The 20,105-nt window shown below is 40.9% G+C and overlaps 1 protein-coding gene across 1 annotated transcript in view; it reads left to right on the top strand.

Annotated features, from left to right (window-relative positions):
* The window catches only part of VWA8 (von Willebrand factor A domain containing 8), a 138,565-nt gene that overhangs the window by 88,189 nt on the left and 30,271 nt on the right, over positions 1-20,105 (top strand). The window contains exons 29-35 of the mRNA XM_060769237.2: positions 183-385; positions 6,279-6,401; positions 8,032-8,096; positions 8,200-8,325; positions 9,498-9,607; positions 12,091-12,245; positions 14,893-15,094. Coding sequence (XP_060625220.2) covers positions 183-385; positions 6,279-6,401; positions 8,032-8,096; positions 8,200-8,325; positions 9,498-9,607; positions 12,091-12,245; positions 14,893-15,094 — 984 coding nt within the window. The remainder of the gene's footprint in view (positions 1-182; positions 386-6,278; positions 6,402-8,031; positions 8,097-8,199; positions 8,326-9,497; positions 9,608-12,090; positions 12,246-14,892; positions 15,095-20,105) is intronic.

Here is a 20,105-nt window from a genome sequence, read left to right on the forward strand (position 1 = left end):
GTATAATACTATTTGTGTTTTCCAATAAATTATTGATGATGAGAAACTGCATTTTTGCTCAAATACATATTTAAAACAGAATTTATTATACATTAGTTTGCTTGCCACTTAAGCAAGCAAACTTACTTTTTGATCATAGAGAAACCTTGAACTTATCTTCAATTTATTTTTCTTATTTAAAGAGAATGAAGCGGAAAATACCATCTTTGTGGCCACATGCAATCCCGTCTCCGTATATTTTATGGATACCTCTAGCCAGAATGGATACTATGTGGACTTGTATGATATCTTCCCAAGAACAGTTGGTGGCATGTGGCAGCCTTTTGTGACTCTGGCACCTCTGGGCGATCCATTGAAAGGTCAAGTAATTTTACATGAAGAGCAGGTAAAACACAAATGAAAGTCATGCTTCCTTTATTTTCTCACAAGGAAATGCAGTTCCCGATGTCTTCCTCAGATGCCTTATTTTACACTAACAATTCTAATGTATGTCTGTCTCCACCAACTGAGAGTAAAAATCATATGTGAAGAGTAGGAGAGGCCCTGATCATGGATAGAAATCAATAATAATAATAATAATAATAATAATAATAATAATAAAAAAACTTTATTTGTACCCTGCTACCATCTCCCCAAGGGACTTGGTGTGGCTTACATGAGGCCAAGCCCACAGCACATCAATAAACAAAGGCGATAACAAATAATCAATACAAAACAGTTAAAACAAAATAAAAAATAAAAACTCAAAAACAACAAAAAAACACAATAAGCAATATCAATAACAATAACATACAGCATTTAAAAACCAATGGCTGGGCCAAATGTAATAATTAAATTTTAAAATGCTGGGCATGAACAAGGTAGGTAAGCTAGGATAGGGTTTTCAAAGAAAGGGATTTCAACACATATATATAATATTCGAATATAATGTTTGAGTGGATTTTGTGGGCATTTTTGTGGGAAGGGCAATTCATAAGCTTTTGCTGTCCCATCTGTAGACCTTTTCTTTAAAATTAATGTGGTTTATGTGTTGTCGAAGGCTTTCATGGCTGGAATCACTAAGTTGCTGTGCGTTTTCAGACCTCACAACCTCTGAGGATGCCTGTCATAGATGTGAGTGAAACGTCAGGAGAGAATGCTTCTGGAACCTGGCCAGACAGCCCGGAAAACCCACAGCAACCTAATGTGCTTTATGTTTTTATAAATTAGGACATTCATTTCACTGCTATTAAAAAATTGAATTCATAACTACCAGTCTACATTTTGGAGAAAAGCGCAAGCAGAGACTTTGTTCAGAAAGTGACAGGACTCAAAGGTAGAACCGCAGCATCTCTGAAAACAACAGGAAATAAAAGGATGCGTATAATAAGGGAGAAAACACAGCAGCCACCATTCGCTTCTGTGAAGCAGACAACATGAGAATTTGTCATCAGCCATAATTATGCCGCGGTTAGGTACATTATATAAATAAGCCTGATTCTGCCATGGATATAAGTGAGCAGATGAATTAAGAATTTGCTTTCGAGGTTGAACTCTGCATTCTTGCTCATACTGTTAAATTTTTGAATTACAAATACTGGTTATTTTGTCCAATTTTGTCCAATTGCTGGCAGGTCTGGCATATCTAGGTCTGGAGGGCATGCTTCATCCTGGTGAATGGCTTTGCTTATTCCTTCCTTCCTTCGTTTTCTTTTACAAAATATTTTCTCTGTAGGAACAGTGATGTGGCACATCCTGCTCCCCCGCCCCCAGAACTTTGTGTACTATTTTATCATTTGTGCAATGTGTGGTAAAAAGATAGAGGCCAGAATCCAGTATTGTTTTTCTGTTGGATTAGAATCACAGAGAGTTGGAAAAGACCGCATGGGCCATCCAGTCCTACCCCCTGCCATGCAGGAAAAAGCACAATCAAAGCACCCCCAACAGATGCCAACCAGCCTCTGTTTAAAAGTGTCTAAGGAAGAACAGAAATTAAATTTCTGTCTCCAAATATCACTTCCAAGTATAGCAGTGCAAAATACTCATTTACTTTGTCGACTTACGAGAAAGCAGGTAGCTTTTAGAGACAATTATATTACCAGTATTTTTTTAAAAAAACACACCAAAATTAGGACAGTAAATAAAGAAATCACTATGAAAATAGGGGAATTCCAGACATGAAACAATCAAGGCCAGCTTACATATCCCAACAAAGGATTGTTCCAGGCAGGATGGCTGGATGGTTCTTTGTCAGGAGGGCTTTGATGACGTTTTCTTGCCCTGATGAAGGGAGTTGGACTGGGTGGCCTTAAGTATTTTCTATTGGTCATGGGGGTTCTGTGCGGGATGTTTGCCCCATTTCTGTCGTTGGTGAGGTTCAGAATGGTCTTTGATTGTAGGTGAACTATAAATCCCAGTAACGACAACACCCAAATGTCAAGGTCTATTTTCCCCAAACTCCACCAGTGTTCACATTTGGACATATGGAGTATGTCTAGATCCATCATTGCTTGAGTCCAAAGTGCTTTCTGGATGTAGGTGAACTACAACTCCCAAACTCAAGGTCAATGCCCACCAAACCCTTCTAGTGTTTTCTGTTGGTCATGGAAGTCCTGTGTGCCACGTTTGGTTCAATTCCATTGTTGGTGGAGTTCAGAATGCTCTTTGATTCTACCCAAGGTTATTAATTGTGCTAATCAAGGTGATTGATTGCAACATCCACACTTGCCTCCAGCAGGCAAGAGTTCTTTCTCCCACCCTGGATAGATATATAAACCTCCCTTGCTTAGTTTCTGATATACCTCACAGCCTCTGAGGAATCCTGCCATAGATGTGTGTGAAATGTCAGGAGAGAATGCTTCTGGAACATGGCCATACAACCCAGAAAACTCACAGCAACCCAATTTTATTACAGATGGCAAAGATAGCTTATAATACCCAAAAGACACTGATCCGTTGGATCTTGGAAGCTAAGCAGTGTCAACCTTGGGCAGTACTTTGATGGGAAACTGCAATGAATACCAAGTGTTTTAATATATTTCAGAGCAAGGAACTAGCAAAATGATCTCTTAGTAATACTAATCTCTACGCAATTCATGGGATCACTATAAATTGATGGGCAACTTGAAGGCACACAAACAGCCAGATGGCAGAGCAAAAAGGAAATTTGTTTTGTTCAAATGTTTTGTTTCTATCCTTCACATTTTAAGAATCTACCACCACGCATCGCAAAGAACACGTGACATCAGCTTCCCTTTCCTCTGCCTTGCAATTACACCCTTATTTGAACTAAGTTCTTCCAAGAGAGGAAAATCTTGGCTAAGATACAAGCTGAAGCAAGGAAAGGGAAGCTTTGCAGTAGCTAAAAATAAAAGAACGGCACCTCAAAATAATGGCCATTACATCTGTTGAATATTTGGAATGTAAGACACTAGGGACATGAGGTCACCCAAAGGTTTCTCTTCTCCCAGTAAAAAATAAACATCAGACAAACTGCACATTAGAAGAACATATCTTCCCAGCCCACTTGAAGAAGTGCCAAGGCTGCAACTGGAAATATTCACCAGTGACGCAATATTCTATTTTTATACACAAAACCATTATGCCACCAGTCACTTGGTGCAGATGGGAGGCATTTGTATCGAAAAGAGAAAAGAGCCTTGTTATACTGATAGCTGACCTTGTAAACTTAACACTAAGCGAAAGAACACAACTGTCTTTTGTATGTTTGGAGACTGGAAAATCTTAACATTTTCTTTCGTTGCACTAATGAACACAGAGGAACATCAAGAAAAATGTCTCCACCTCCTCCTTCTTCTTGAAGTATTTTGGTAGAAATAAGAACTGTTAAGTATTAAGTTGGGAGATTCTTGATTAGAATTAAATAGCATGACAGTTGTGGGTGACACTTTACTATATTTAAACCAGAACACATCTTGATTTTTAAAAAGATGTAGATTTATTCATAACTAGCCATCCTCTGCCATGCATTGCTGTGGCCCAGCCTGGTGACCTGGAAAATAAAGTAATGAGAAAGTGTTGGTTTCTAATATATGTAATTTTTTTTATGCTAGTGGGTAAACAGTACTTCTTGCTGTTTCTTTGTCAGCATTGATGTGGAGATTGTCCAGTTTTCCTACTCTGGAACATGCAACATGTCATTGTCCTTCTTTAAGGGTCCCTTTCAAATCTATGATACTGTGTGTGTGTGTGTGTGTGTGTGAATCATATATATCTATCTATATCTATGGCTGGATGGCTCTTTGTCAGGAGGGATTTGATGACGCTTTCTTGCCCTGGTGAAGGGAGTTGGACTGGATGGCCGTAAGTATTTTCTGTTGGTCATGGGGGGTTCTGTGTGGGAAGTTTGCCCCAATTCTGTCGTTGGTGGGGTTCAGAATGCTCTTTGATTGTAGGTGAAATATAAATCCCAGTAACTACAACTCCCAAATTTCAAGGTCTATTTTCCCCAAACTCCATCTGTGTTCATATTTGGGCATATGGAATATTCGTGCCAAGTTTGGTCTAGATCCATCGTTGTGTGAGTCCACAGTGCTTTCTGGATATAAGTGAACTACAACTCTCAAACTCAAGGTCAATGCCCACCAAACCCTTCTAGTGTTTTCTGTTGGGCATGGGAGTCATGTATACCACGTTTGGTTCAATTCCATCGTTGGTGGAGTTCAGAATGCTCTTAATAATAATAATAATAATAATAATAATAATAATATAAAACTTTATTTATACCCCGCCACCATCTCCCCATGGGGACTCGGAGCGGCTTACATGAGGCCAAGCCCGACAGCACATAAATAAAACAAAAAACAATAAGCAAAAAAGCAAAAAGCAAAAATAAACCCAAAAAATACAATTAATATAACTCACATATTGTAGGTGAACTATAAATCCCAGCAACTACAACTCCCAAATGACAAAATCAATTTTTTGAGTGAAGGTCACTCCTTGTGTTAGTAGGTGTCTTGTGGCCAAATTTGGCGGCAATTTGTCCAGTAGTTTTTGAGTTATGTTAAGTCCACAAACGAACATTACATTTTTATTTATATAGATAGTTTCTACAGAAGTTTTAGCAGAGATGTGGATCTTATGTGTTGTATGCAAGGGATCCTTGAAACAGAGCTTGGGGTTTATATTTAAGTAGAATGAAGGTAATGGTTATATTGAAATGATCTGAGTAGTGATAGGATTGATGATCTGGGACACGATATACTGTATGGTTTAATTGCAGACCTAGTCATACTTCAAATATATCCTTGTAAATCAGATTTAATTTAGGCATTATTGAATTTATTCCAATTAAGTTCGATAGGTCTGTGTCATCATCATAACTAAATCTAGATCTCACCCTGTGAATTGTTCCACATGCAACACCCCTCTTATGTTCTCTTCATCTCACAGTGGTTCCCAACCTTTGGGCCTCCAAGTGTTTTGGATTTCAACTCTCAGAAATCCCAGCCAGCTTACCAGCTATTTGGAACTGTGGAAGCTGAAGTCCAAAACACTTGGAGGCCCAAAGGTTGGGAACCACTGACTAGTGAATCGCTTCCAACCATTAACTACAGAAATGACCTGTGAAGATCTTGGAAGGACTTACCAATTGTGCATCAGCAGGGGCAAATGGGATTTTGTGGATGGTTTGTTTGCCTTGTAATGGGTTGGAACAGGGAGAATAATTTGAACAGAAGGATATATTTTTCTTCTGTGAGTACAGTACTGATTCACCAAAATGGCTGAGAGCCAGATGAACTTGTCAGTAGGCCAACTGCATCTGTGCTGAATCCAGATTCCTCCCAGCCTAGGAATGTGGGGAATTACCTAGGACTATCATGATCTTGTCTTAAATGGCTGCCAGCATAGTAGCAAAGTCCCAGGGCAGACAGGGGTTTGTATCTGGCATTATTCAACTCCTTCCATGATTTGCACTTTTTTTCTTGGTTCTTCTGCTGCTGAGATCAGTTGTGCCAGCAGATCTCTCTTCCAGATAATCTCTAAAATCAGTTAGCATTATGCTGGTTGTGCCAGTATGGAGACAATTCTGCTGAAAGAAGAGCATTTCAAAAAGCAAGTGAGCAGTCTGCCAATATATAAAATGTGTTCTTATTCTTTCCTTCATATGAAAAGACTTACGTTGTTTGGATATGCAAGGTTATCAAATAGTTATATTTTCCTTGTCCTCACCTTTTTGCCTTGTTTCTTACTCGTGTTCTATTTTGAAATGGTCATATGACTGATCAAATAAGTAAATAAATATTAATATTATTAGTTATATTTTCCATTTGCAGAGTAATGTTGTTTTATTACTGGATACAAGCACTGGTACCCTACGACGTCTTTTGCTGTCGCCAGATGATGAGGAGGCTCCAAAAAGAACATCCTGGTGGGGCAACAAAAGTGGCAAAGAAGTTGTAAGTAGAAGAAAAAACACTTTTCTAACAATGCATTATTCAAATATAATTCTTCAGTCTACTCTACTCCAATCCTTGTTATAGCAAATTGTGTCTAGCCTTTATGGATGAAAATACATTTGAAGAAAACTCTTTTGCTTCAGATAATGCAAACTATAATATTTGTCAGAGATTATTGTTTTTAAAGGGTTTTTTTCATTTCAGGAGTGATTTGAGTAACTGCAAGTTGCTTCTGGTGTGAGAGAATTGGCCGTCTGCAAGAATGTTGCCCAGGAGATGCATGGATGTTTTTTGTTATTTTACCATCCAGGCGGGAGGCTTCTCTCATGTCCCCACATGGAGAGCTGGAGCTGGCAGAGGGAGCTCATCTGCACTCTCCTTGGATTTGAACCTGTGACCTGTCAGTGTTCAGTCCTGCTGGCACAAGGGTTTAACCCATTGCGCCACCGGGGGCTACTTTTTTAAGGGGTGTGGGGTGTTTAGTTTTTAGATATTTGTAACAGCAAGGGAGGCACTTTCTTATGCCCCTGTGGGATTTATTTATTTTCTATCAAAAGCAGCGCATAAATTAGTATAAAACTGATAAAAAAATAGAAGGAACGCAGGTGGATAAATATCTTTTGACCAAAAACGGGCAACAGCAATGGCATTGTCTGTAGCCTCAAACAATTCTTCCTCTGTACATGAGGCAGGGCATAGTGGACAAGCATATAAATGTGGAGTTGTCTGTTCTGCTCCACAGTCACACAAGGTGTGGGATTCTTTTAGGTAGTGCCATTTTGCCAGGTTGTCTCTTGATCTGCCCACTCCACTTCTGAGTCTGTTTAGGTACTTCCAAATTTCCCATTCTTGGTTTGCCCTTGGAGGAAGACCCTCTTGGGGAGCCATCCAGTTGGGATTTCCAGGTTTAACTGCCCAAAGAGATACCCTTGCTGTTGCTGGGGGGACACCAAGAGGAGTGATAGTTCTCATGAACCTTTTGCTTGATTTGTGTCTACTGAGAGGAGGCTGGTAGCCATGTAGTGGGATGCCCCTGTGAGATGAACTTCCTCCTTCCTACTCCAACAACAGTCCAATGTGTTTCTTTCCTCCCTGTTCTTAAGCAGCTCCTTTGACTGGAAGAGACACTGTCTGAGTTACTAGTTAATTAGTGCAAACTACAAATTAGTCCAAGCTGTGTTATGTTGGATCTGTCAATGGGCCTGACTTGATAAGGCAACACAGGAAAGATTGTTTTGTTCCAGTCTCGGTCCAATAGTTAATAGGATAGGCAATTCTTTCTAACAAGCATTTATTTATAAGTAGAGTTCGCTCTGCTGGAAACCTTTGTTACAAAGTAAAATGAGGGAAGTCATATTGTTTTCTTGCATAGCAATAGTGTTCAGATGGGTGGAAAACAGCATAAACATAACAATCAAATAGACTATGTGAGGATTCTAGAAATGTAGCATTATTATTCTCTCTCAAATCAGTGGAATAAATAATGTGACCTGATCTCTTTTTTTATATAATAGTCAACTATTCATTGGATAATCTTTCAACTCAGTATGGGAATTCTTTCAAAATTCTGTAACAGTTTCAAATAAGCACATTTGTAATTTGTGTATGTCTGCTTTTTCTTTTCCTTCAGAAGAGTCATAAAATGTGCAAAGAGTTTTCACACAAAAACTGGTTGGTGTTCTACAAAGAAGAAGGGTAAGAATGAAATTCCCTCTCACTAAGCCCAATCTCAGGAGAGAAAGCAGCCCTCCTTCTGGCAATTGTCCTCCATCTAATTCTCACACACTTTCTTTTGCAGGAGTCAGCTCACAGTCCTAGATGTCCTGGAAGGTCATGCGCACACCATCTCCCTACCCATCAACCTCAAGTCTGTCTTTTTGGTGGCCGAAGCCCATTGGCTCCTTGTGGAAAGCAAAACAAACCAGTAGGAGAATGCATTTAAACTATCTACATAGACAAATCACTATTTTAGGATTCTTCGGTACCTAACTATTCAGATGAAAGTATTTGTCTGACAGTTCTACATTTGTATGCTTACTACTGTGTGTTTGTGGGAGAGAGAAGGAGGGGGTACTGAGAGGTCTTGGTACAGAAAAGACAATTAATGCAATGGTAACAAACAGGGTAACAAGTTGAAATTAAATATTTATTTGATACTAGTTGTCCCCTGCCACGTGTTGCTGTGGCCCAGTCTGTGTAGATGTGTTTTGTGTGTGTATATATTTGTGTATATGTGTGTATATGTGTGTTTGTATACATATATGTGGTTTTGCGCATGCATTGTAATGTATTTTTGGTTTTTTTGGTTTTTAAGTCTCTTCTGCTGTGTTTTTCAGTGTTTTTATGAGTGATGGTCACTTGTTGGCTTGATAGGTGTATTGTGTCCAAATTTGATGTCAATTCATCCAGTGGTTTTTGAGTTATGTTAATCCCACAAACAAACATTACATTTTTTATTTATATAGATATATAGATTTATGTTCGTTTATAGCAAGACCCAGTGTGCTCTACAACTTCCCAAGCTTCTTGGAAGTAAATGGGGCCGTGGCTAGCACAGCAGGTTAAACCTCCAGCTACAGAAATTCTTATCAACCAGAAGGTCGGCAGTGTGAGCCATGGGTCGGGGTGAGCTCCTGCCATCAGCCTTAGCTTCTGCTTACCTAGCAGTTTGAAAACAGCAGTGTGACTAGATAAATAGGTACCGCTTCAGAGGGGAGGTAAAAGTTGCCCCGGAAAACATGCTGGCAATTCGATCAGGAAGGCATTCATAGAGAACAGCCTCCTTGGCATGGAAAATGGAACAACAACATCTCCCCATGGCCGAGTCAAGCACAGCCTCCAGATGCCAGAGATGAAAAAGTGGGAAGTCTTTCCTCTGTCTATGTACTGTTTGTCCTTGTTAATTGTGTAACGGCATTGAATGTTTGCCATATATGTATTCTGTAATCCGCTCTGAGTCCCCTCAGGGAGATAGAGCAGAATATAAATAAAGTATATTATTATAATATTATTATTATTAAGACAGGATTTAGATGAAATGCCTAAACCCACCTACTCATTTTAAATAAGCAATAGAGAATTCCCTGTATTTTTCAGGAAATTTTTGTTAACAAAGCCTATGCATATGGACTCTGAAGAGAGTGGTGTCTGCCAGTTGCATGCACTTAGCGAAGAACCAGAGGAGACTGGATTTGGTCAAACAACAGGTATGAAATTTAAAGCAGGCGTCATGGTAATCTGAACAGATGAAACTTGATGTATTTACTAGCTTTTGCATTATTTTAGTAATGGAAAGCTTTTGAAAGACTTAATTGAGACAGTTTCCCATTGTGAATTTAGAAGGTAGATTTGGTAGCCCCAGACCTAGGAGCTGTGGCTTCAAATCCTTGCTAATCCCTGATTTTCCTGGTTAGCTTGGGGAAGCCAGACTGTCATGCTGGTTGATAAATACACATCGTTTTCCAGTAGTCTGCTATTATTTATCTGACAGATATTAAGGGCATGCAGCTAATGAGATCTTGTTCATCTGATTCTTCTCGAAGTGTCCAAAGGCCCCCCCACGTGTGCTGCAATCTGAAAACAGGTCCTCTGTCTTTGTGAAAGATAAGCATAATTTTCCAAAGAGGTTGTTAAAATCTGCAGAGCTATCTTATCTTTAGGACATTTTCCATTCTTCTGTGGTCATAACAGCAGTTTATAACAGATATTTTTAACCATAACTGTTCAATACTGTATCATACCAGAAATATGTTTGTGTTATTAGAACTGGACTTATTCCAGCACTGGCCCTTTAAAGAAGACCACTAGCAGTACCATAAATACTCATGTATAAATCAACTTCATATGTAAGTTCAGGGAGATTTGGGGGCCAAAATTAGAAAATTTGACATGACCTGTGGATAATTTGAGGGTCACTTTGCAGACTGAAAATATCCCCAGTGCTGCTTCAGGGGGTCCCTGCCCACCACCACTGCCATTTCCCCAGCCAGGCATTCAAAGAGAATGGAAGTTGCGGAGAGGGCTTTGGTCTTCTTTTAGGTTCTTCAAGGACAGGCTAAGCTTTTGCTTTTTGCTACTCTACTCAAAGAAGGGGTTTGTTTCCTTTTTTATGAGACTTAATGTAAAATGGTGGTACAGTGGGTTAACTGCTAAGCTGCAGAACTTGCTGATAGGAAGGTCAGCAGTTGAAATCCACAGACAGGGTGAGCTACCATTGTTAGCCCCAGCTTCTGCCAACCTAGCAGTTAGAAAACATGTAAATGTGAGTAGATAAGTTGGTACCGCTTCTGCAGGAAGGTAACAGTGCTCCATGCAGTCATGCTGACTGCATGACCTAGTAAGTGTCTACGGACAAGGCCAGCTCTTCAGCTTAGAAATGGAGATGAGCACCACCCCTCAGAGCCGGACTTGACTAGATTTAATGTCAAGGGGAAACCTTTACCTTTAATGTATAGTACTCACTTTCATCCATGGGTAAGATGACAAAAGTTTTTTGAGGGTAGAGGTTTTTTACTAGAATTTCTATACTTATACATGAATAGGGTGTATCCTCTGCCTTTTTGATGAAGCTGCTGTCACACACTCTGAATACATCTGAATTAGGAATAGGTAGGTTTTTCCCAAGGTGATGCAACATTAATTCAACTCTGATAGAAACTGCAAACATGACTGGTTAAACAGTTCCAGTTCTCTATTCTTTTCATTAAAAAATAAACACCATCCATTGTGTTTATAGCCCAATAATGAGGAATACGCAAGGATAAGGAAGCTCTTAGTCTGCAGGGGACTCACAGCCTGACAAACAAAAATGTTGGAGACCTGCAGAGGTATTAATAGAGTGGAAGTGTATAGTATGAGAAATTATATATTGTAATGACAGTGTTCTGATCAAGTAACAAAGATACATATTTATTCATCCTAATATGGCTTGGAATAAAATAATTGTTTTTTGATCTTGTATGTCTTGTATAATGTGTTTTAATTGCCTGGGTATTGTTGTGATAACTTGTATTATGTAAACCGCGTTGAGTCGCCATTTTGGTTGAGAAAAGCGGTATAGAAGTAAAGCAAATAAATAAATAAATAAATAAAATAATGAAAAAAGTGCCTATGTGAACCAAGACTATCAGTGCTTAACACCACAGCAGATAACCTAGAAATCCCACAGAACAGAGAGGGTTATTGTCAAAAAAAATGTTTTCCACACAAAAATAACTTCATAATCTAAAACATTAGGAGATAAATTGTAGGTCAAGTAGCCATAAAAAAATAGAACAGTGGCATTCTAACAGACAGTCTATTCATTTGGAAGTTTTTACATACAGAAACGCTGTTGACCAAAGTATTCATGAATGAACAGTTTGATACATACGATTGTGTAATCCAGACGTCATATCCAACAGGAAGAATGATAATTTTAAAAGTGTGTGAACTAAATGGTAGAACAAGTATCCTTACAAAAAAAAAACAGTATTTAACAAATGATTGTATTTAACAAACACTTTAAGTCATCCAAAGGTTATCAGGCAAACCTGATATCCTGAAAAAAGATTAACCAACAATTGGATAAACAACATTTTTGCTGGCCTGTAACTGAGTTACTTTTGAACAACAAACGTCCTCATCTATCTATCTGTGGTTTTGGGTGCCTTTCATGATTTCTGTATTTGTTTGCTTTGCCTTTGCTTAGCTTCAGAACCGTATGGGCCACAGGCAGTTTCTTGTGAGCAGCTGTCTTCAGAACACCTCAGTGCAGCCATTGGGCAGAAAATCAGCTCACCCAACAGGCTGCTCTCTGATGACCGTAGTTACGCTACTCTTATTGTCGGTTTTCCAGACCTCATGGTAGGCATTTGCGGGGGTTTTGGTCATTTAATTTGGAAATGTGTGGATACATATATATGTGTGTGTGTGTGTGCGTGTGCGTGTGTGTTTGTGTGTACTAGGCTTGTGCGTTTTGGCTGAATCTTGATCCGGTTCTGCTGACTGGATTCCGGTAGATCCCTGTATCCGTTTTCACGCACCTCCCGAAAATGGACAGGTAGCCGGATAGCCATTTTTTTTCTGCAGCTGAAAAATACATCTAGATCTGGCCCATTGGTTGCAGTGCAGGACTTATGAGGCTCCCCTTTCCGTTCCTGGGACCCTTTCCTTGTTTCCCTTCAAGGGAGCATGAGTTTCAGCAACAGGGTTAAAGAAGCAAACACCTTGCATAAGTCACATCACGGCATTCTTCTATTCTGATTGGCCCAATAGGCAGGGCTCACAGGGAAAACCTATGTGAGCAGCACATGGCAGCTTCTTTGCACACCATGTGATGCCGAATAGGGGAGAAGGAGCCATGAACAGTTGCCACATGATCCCGTAATGGACAAAAAATATAATGGTTGGGCCCTTGCCGTTACTGTCATCCAAACAAGCAAGATTGGCCAAAGGGAACCGACCACTCTGAATTTGCACAAGCCTAGTATGTACACACACACACACTTCGTTCCCCTGACTGGTCAATGGTTAGAATTAACCCGATGAGCTAGAATTTACCAAGAATGCAACAAAAAAGCAGGATAACTAAATCTATGACATCTTTCATATGATTAATCCTAAAACATCACATATGTTGAGCTCCATACAGTAGAGGTTTGGATAATGTTTGCTGGACTCTCATAGGCAATTGCACGAGGTCAGCAGTGAAGACAGTTTGACAACTCTGGTTACCTCTTGATCTATGTAACACTGTTTCATAGTTAGGGAACCAGATCACGGAGCTACTAAAAGCGGTGGTTCTTTGGACCAGTACCAGTTCAGGAGCTATTGGTTGCCGGTTCCTGGCACGTTTCAGACTGTAGCCAGTGGGCACCAGTATGGTAGAGGCCCATGGCATATTAGGACGAAAATAATTCCTGACCCCTTACGTAAGGAAGTCTGAGAAGGAATTGATGCAGTACACTTTCTAAAACAAACAAAATGTTGCTCACTTTATAGTGGAAAAGTTCATATGTAATGATCATGAACAAAGTGTTTAAAGTATTTCTATGTACTGGATTGCTTCAATATTTTTACCACAATAAAGCAGTATAACTATGGTTTCCATATGTCTTATTCCACACTGTTCTCATATTTTTTTATGTACAGGGTGGACAGTTATAGTTTCTGTATCACTCTCCCATTCAGTCAAGTGCCATGAAGGGTTAGAGGAAAAAACACCAGCCCATATCGTGTGATTTACTTTATACTGGGTAGTTTAAGACATGAAAATAGAAAGAGAATGCTCCCTTACCTTTCCACTGGTAGCCTCAAAATAAACAGTTTTGCACGTCAGGGTGGCATTTTGTAATTTCCAGCTTCAAGACAGGCTTTTAATGTTTGATAATGCTGTTTTTAAATTGTTTTAAATTGCTTTTAAATTTTGTTAGATTTTAGCCATTCTTGTAAGCCGCTTCGAGCCCCAGGGGAGTGGCGGCATGTAAGTTCAAATAATAAATAAATATAAATAAATAAGACCCAAAATAATTAGCTCATTGTGGTGATGCTGTTTAGGCCTGGCTTCAGAGTTTGAAGAGGTCAAAGCATTTGTTGTGACCAAATCCAGCTTCAATAGTACTTACATTCTCATGTAACTTGGGTTATCCAAGAAGGACAGAGGCACTTTGAGATTTTCCATTTGTGCACCTCACCTCTTCTAATGACAGAGGGAAGCTGCCTGAAGGCCTCCGAAATTTCTCAAATAAATAATACATAAAACCCCAGAGCGAACTCTGATGGTGTTGCCTTCTGGGATTTATACTCATTCATTAAGCTTGCAGTTGCAGCAACCTTCCATGATGGCTGAACACTCACATATGTGCTTGACAAGCGAATACTAAATTTCTGTTTAAGTGTAGAATCTATTTTAACCCCCCCCCCCCCCCCACACACACACACACAACCTTGGTTTTCTCATTCTCCATGATGTTCTGTACTTTTCAATCAATGTGGAGTTTTGTTCCTACCTTGGAAAACATTAGTTGTCCCGATACTTGTTTTCATATTTTCTATTGTGTGTTCATCACCAGTAGAAGTATCATTGGTATCTGTAACATTTCTCATGTTCTGAGAGTCTTGTCTAGATAACACTGGCAAACAGACATTTTGATGCCTCAAATAATCACCCTGTTTCTGGGTATATTTGACCCACTAATTCCAGAAATGGCATCAGTTTTACCCTAACAGCTCTAGTTTTTGAGATATAGAGCATATGCCACTCACAGTTGCCAACTATTCACCCATATAAAACCATGATAACCATATTAAAGAATCTAGAGCTGGTGTAGTCTATCCAGTGTAATTTTCTGACTCAACGCCCCAGGAATATGCCTAAAGACCAAGACGCCAATAAATATTTTTGTTGGTCTGTGTAATTTATGGACCATGGCTGTTTTAAGTTATTATTTACTCCTTTTTGTCAGTTTCATCCTCAATATAGAAGTCTCATGTACTTTGTTGTGTTTTACAGTCCCCTAATGAGGTTTATAACTGGAAGCGAGACTCTCCTCTGGGGAACAGGCAACCTTCGCTGTCTGATCCATATTATTATGGAAAACGAAACAAGACCGGAGCAGCAAAACAAATCAATTGTGTGACTCTTGTAACTGCTAATCAGGTGGTCAGGGTTTTAACCCCTGGAGATGTGCCTCTGAAGGAACTTTATCCAAAAGGTAAGAAGGGATCATATTTTATTCATGCCCTGTATTTTCATGTGCTGCACCGTATTTTTCACAGAAAATGTCATCTTTTCTTTCTGCTTAATCACCTGTCATTCTATTTGTATTTATTCAAAAGTAAATGGTGGAACCAGCTTCCAAATGTGCATGCGTAGGATTAGGCTGGATGTCCTTTGCTGGAAGGAAAGGAACTCAGAATGTGTGTGATTCTTTTAAAAATAATATGTCATACAGATAAAACATGCAAACATAATTTTATGACCAGAGAAACATAATTTTGTCATCACCATTGTGCAGGATTGTCAGAACTATGTGTATAGCGGTTCTGTCAGAATTTATATCACATACTGAATTAGAATTACACTTTTTTTTTAGTCAGGTTTCTAACTCCTTTACAATTGTGAATCTATCTTTCAAAGCATGCTGTCAATGCTTACTAAAATCTTCAAAACCAGAGCAGTGACTGACAATTCTCACTGAATCTGAGTAGGATTTGCTAACAGGAACAGGAACAAGCCCTGTCCGGTCTGCCGGCAGCCAATAGAAATGATTGTATTAACTTATTTTTGCTAACTAGTTAAAGAATCCCTATAGACTAATACAAAATATTTTGAAAGATTATAAAAGTAGGTACTTTCGCTACTTTTTTCTTCGTTTAAAAAATGTCTGATAGCTGTCTATAGTTGTCTGATAATTGTCTGTGGCAAGCATCCTCTGAGGATACCTGCCATAGATGTGGGCAAGACTTCAGGAGATAATGCTTCTGGAACATGGCCATACAGCCCGGAAAACTCACAGCAACCCAGTGATTCCGGCCATGAAATGCTTCAACAACACAGTTGTCCAAATGCTTGCAAGGAAGAGGAAAAGCCTGTTCATTTCTATCTTACTAGGTTGGATATAATTTCTGCATATCTATTATGTGTATGGTTCTTTCTTTCTTTCTTTCTTTCTTTCTTTCTTTCTTTCTTTCTTTCTTTCTTTCTTTCTTTCTATCCTGTATTTGTATACCACCTTTCTCAGCCCACAGGCGACTCAAGGCAGTTAACAGGGCAAAATTCAATGTCATAAATACAATTAAAACATTAACATATATTAAAAACAATAGCAACATCAATAAAAGCATAAGTCATATATCCAGTAAGATTCCATTCTTTCACTTCAGTAAATGGTGATCTCACTCAGTTCTTGTGGGTTTTTTCGGGCTATATGGCCATGTTCTAGAGGCATTTCTCCTGACGTTTCGCCTGCATCTATGGCAAGCATCCTCAGAGGTGAGGTCTGCTGGGACTGGGAAAAAAAGGGGTTTATATATCTGTGGAATGACCAGGGTGAGACAAAGGGCTTTTGTAAGTTGGGCTGGGTGTGAATCTTTCAACTGACCACCTTGATTAGCATACAATGGGCTGACTGTGCCTGGAGCAAACTCTTCTTGAAAGGTGATTAGATGTCCCTGCCTGTTTTTCTCTCTGCTGTTTTTGCTGTTGCAATTTTAGAATTTTTTAATACTGGTAGCCAGATTTTGTTCATTTTCATGGTTTCTTCCTTTCTGTTGAAATTGTCCACATGTTTGTGGATTTCAATGGCTTCTCTGTGTAGCCTAACATGGTGGTTGTGAGATCTCACTGTTTGGGTGTATGCAGGTAGAAATCTATGTGCATATTTGTACTGCGATTACGGTGGTTTCTGCTTGGATGCTGGGGGTGCATCCTCTTTCATCGAAGACCTGCATAAATAAAGCATAACACTATGTAACAAAAGTTGAAAAAAATATCTTACTGGTTTGAAAAGTGCTATTTCCTGTTTAACTGCACAGTACTTACTTTGAAAATAGTTGTTATACTCCAGAAACTTTGGTTTCTTTGTCGTGTCGTCTGTGAAATGAGCACTGATGGGTCTTCCTGTGCGCCTGCGCAGAAATTCGGAATATACTATAGCTTTAATTGAGTTTTTTAACTTATAAGAAGCCCCGCCCACCCCCCCACCCCCCCGCACGTATAAAGGACCCACAGCGTGGTTTCACTTTAGTTCCTTTTCCGCGCGACAGCAAGTACTTCGGTCTATGCTATTCTATCCCTGCTTACTTCTCTGGTTATTGGACTCTTTTTCTGGCTTCTGACTACGCTGACTTCTCCTTCCCTGACCCTGGACTGTCCTGGACTCTTCTCAGGCTAGATGGCTACTTTATTTTTTAAAAACTGTTCGGCTTGTGGGACTACCCTCCCCGATGCCGATAGGCACTCGAAGTGCCTCTTATGCCTGGGCGAATCTCACAGCCCCCAGTCCTGTGAGATCTGCAAGAGCTTTACAACTAGAGCTCGTAAAAGCAGAGATGCCCGTCTAAAAGCTCTATTATATGAAAGAGCTCTGGCCCCGGAAGCCCCTTCCACTTCCGCGCGCCACGTGGCTGAGTCCCAATCCCCTGATATACAAACAGCTCAGCCTCCCTCTCCTGCTGGAGATAGGCTTGACTCCAATTTACCCTCTGCTTCCCTTGCGGAGCCTTTGGGGAAAAAATCTAAGCCTTCCAAACAGGCTTCAAAATCAGGCAAATCAAAAGAAAAAAATACCAAACAGAAAAAGGGACGGCAACTCACTGGCACACAGCCCTTGAGCCCTCCCCCTCTGGATCCGATGCCTCAGCCACTCCCCTCTCCCCACCATGTGCAAGAGTCGCTGGCGTCCTTCCTCCAGATTGAAAACCCTCCCCATCTCCCCCCCCCCCTTGAACTCCTTTCCACTCACCTTCAGGGACAAGCCTCACCGGATCCGGCCCCCTCGCCGCCTCCGCTTCCTCCCTCCCAGTCCTCCGCCCCTCCCAACTTGATTAGCCCTGCTCCTTCGGTACCGATGGTTTCCACTCCTCAAGAACTTCCCCCCCCCGGAGAGAGCATTCCTCGCGGAACTGCCGTTCCGCCTCTTCTGAGCGCTCCCAAAGCCCTTCCCCACCTCCTCCTAAGCGCGCGCACGTGCACCCTCCCCAACTCATCCCTTATCCTTATCCAGATTATCCCTACCACATCTACCCTCCTCCTCCTCCATACCCAGCCTATCCCTTTTACTATCCTCCTCCAGATCACTATGGAGAACAAGGGCCTGCTGATCCTCATCTACATAGGCCCTCACACCCTCAGCCCTCACGTGTGCCCCCCTCGGCCACCATTTCTCGCCCTCCCCCACACCCTCAACCAATGGAGGAGGATCCTCCTCCAGAGGATTCCCCTCCCCCTCAACCTGATTCTGATACTATTGAACTTGGTTCTCAAGATGATACCCCTGCCTTCCCTGATCCTCAGCCTGACTCTGATATCACTCCTCAACAACTTCAAGATTTCAAAAATTTCTCCGCCTTGCTAATTAGGCTTTCTAGGGCCCTTAATTTGTCCATCCCTGAACCCTCTGATACAGTTCAGGACCCTTGCTTCACCACTTCTGAACAACAGCCCCCTATATCGACCTCCCTACCTACCTTACCTTACCTTCTAAAAATCCTAAAGACTACTGGGATTGCACCAGCTCTTGTGCCAGCTACACCCAAAAGAGCAGAAAATCTTTACCGTATTGACCTTACTTCTGCATCATGGCTCTCTAAGATGCCTAAAGCAAATTCTACAGTGACAGATGCTCAGCCAAAACCTGTACAAGCTAACCAATCCTCCCCTTCGGATAAAGAAGGGAGGAAACTGGACACTATGGCCAAAAAATTTTACTCCTCAGCATGCTTGTTTGCACGCATGGCTCACTATGGAGTCTATATGAGTGTCTATCAGACTCATCTCTGGAATAAGCTGACTCCTTACTTAGATCTCCTTCCTACAACGGATCAGCCCTTAATTAAGGCCTTCCACCAGGAAGCACTACTACTATCTAAATTACAAAAAGACCTTGCAAAAAATACTGCTGACACTTCTGCTAAACTCATTGCTGGCTCAGTGGCCTTGCGTCGCCATGCCTGGTTACGTGCTGCTATCCTTTCTCCATCACAGCGCACACTAATTGAAAACCTCCCAATGGATGAGGCAGGCCTCTTCAATCCAGATACAGATTCCCAACTAAAACACTCTCATGAGATGAAACAGACAGTAAATAAATATGACCAACAATCATATCCCTACCAACAAAAACACAGATGGGGTCCTTACTACCAGCGACCCCAGTTCTATCACAGACCCTACTACTCCTCCTTCTATAGGGGAAGAAGACCGTACTCATCGACTCTACCTACAAGAAGACCTCCTCTACCTGCCAGGGGTCAGTACCGTGGTACCAGGCCACCTAACAATAACAAACGTCGTTTTTAGCAAACAATGTGATTCTAACCCTCCCCCAACCCCTAACCCCACCACACCCTCTCCCTCCTACCTTGACAGACTTCAACCGTACCTCCCCGCGTGGCGGGCCATAACCTCTGACACCTGGGTGCTAGATATTGTTAATAGAGGCTATGCTATTGAGTTTCACTCCTACCCCCCGACGGGCAAGCTCATACTTACTGAATCTTCCCCTGTCATCTGGGAAGAAATTACCTCCCTTCTCCAAAAGGGTGCTATTTCCTCAATCCCCTCATGTGAAGCTTCATCTTGCTTCTTCTCCCGCTACTTCCTTGTGGATAAACGGGATGGAGGACTCCGCCCTATCCTACGTAAAATCAATACCTTTATAACACCTCGTAAGTTTCGGATGGTCACCCTTCCCAACATACTTCCCTTCCTCCCAGAAGGAGCGTGGTTAGCAACCATAGACCTCCGAGATGCATATTTCCCATATCTCAATTCGACCCCAACATCGCAAATTTCTCAGTTTTGCAATAGATGGCCAAATATTCTCATTTAATGTGCTCCCTTTCGGACTTTCTACCTCTCCCAGGGTGTTTACTAAATGTATGACTGTTGTAGCGGCACATCTCCGCCAACAGGGGGTTACGGTCTTCCCTGGACGACTGGCTTTTGTGTTCTAGATCTCACTCTGAACTGTCATCTGACATTCATTACACTTTATGTCTTCT

Source organism: Anolis sagrei, chromosome 3 (genome assembly GCF_037176765.1).
Source record: "Anolis sagrei isolate rAnoSag1 chromosome 3, rAnoSag1.mat, whole genome shotgun sequence".
Taxonomy (NCBI): domain Eukaryota; kingdom Metazoa; phylum Chordata; class Lepidosauria; order Squamata; family Dactyloidae; genus Anolis; species Anolis sagrei.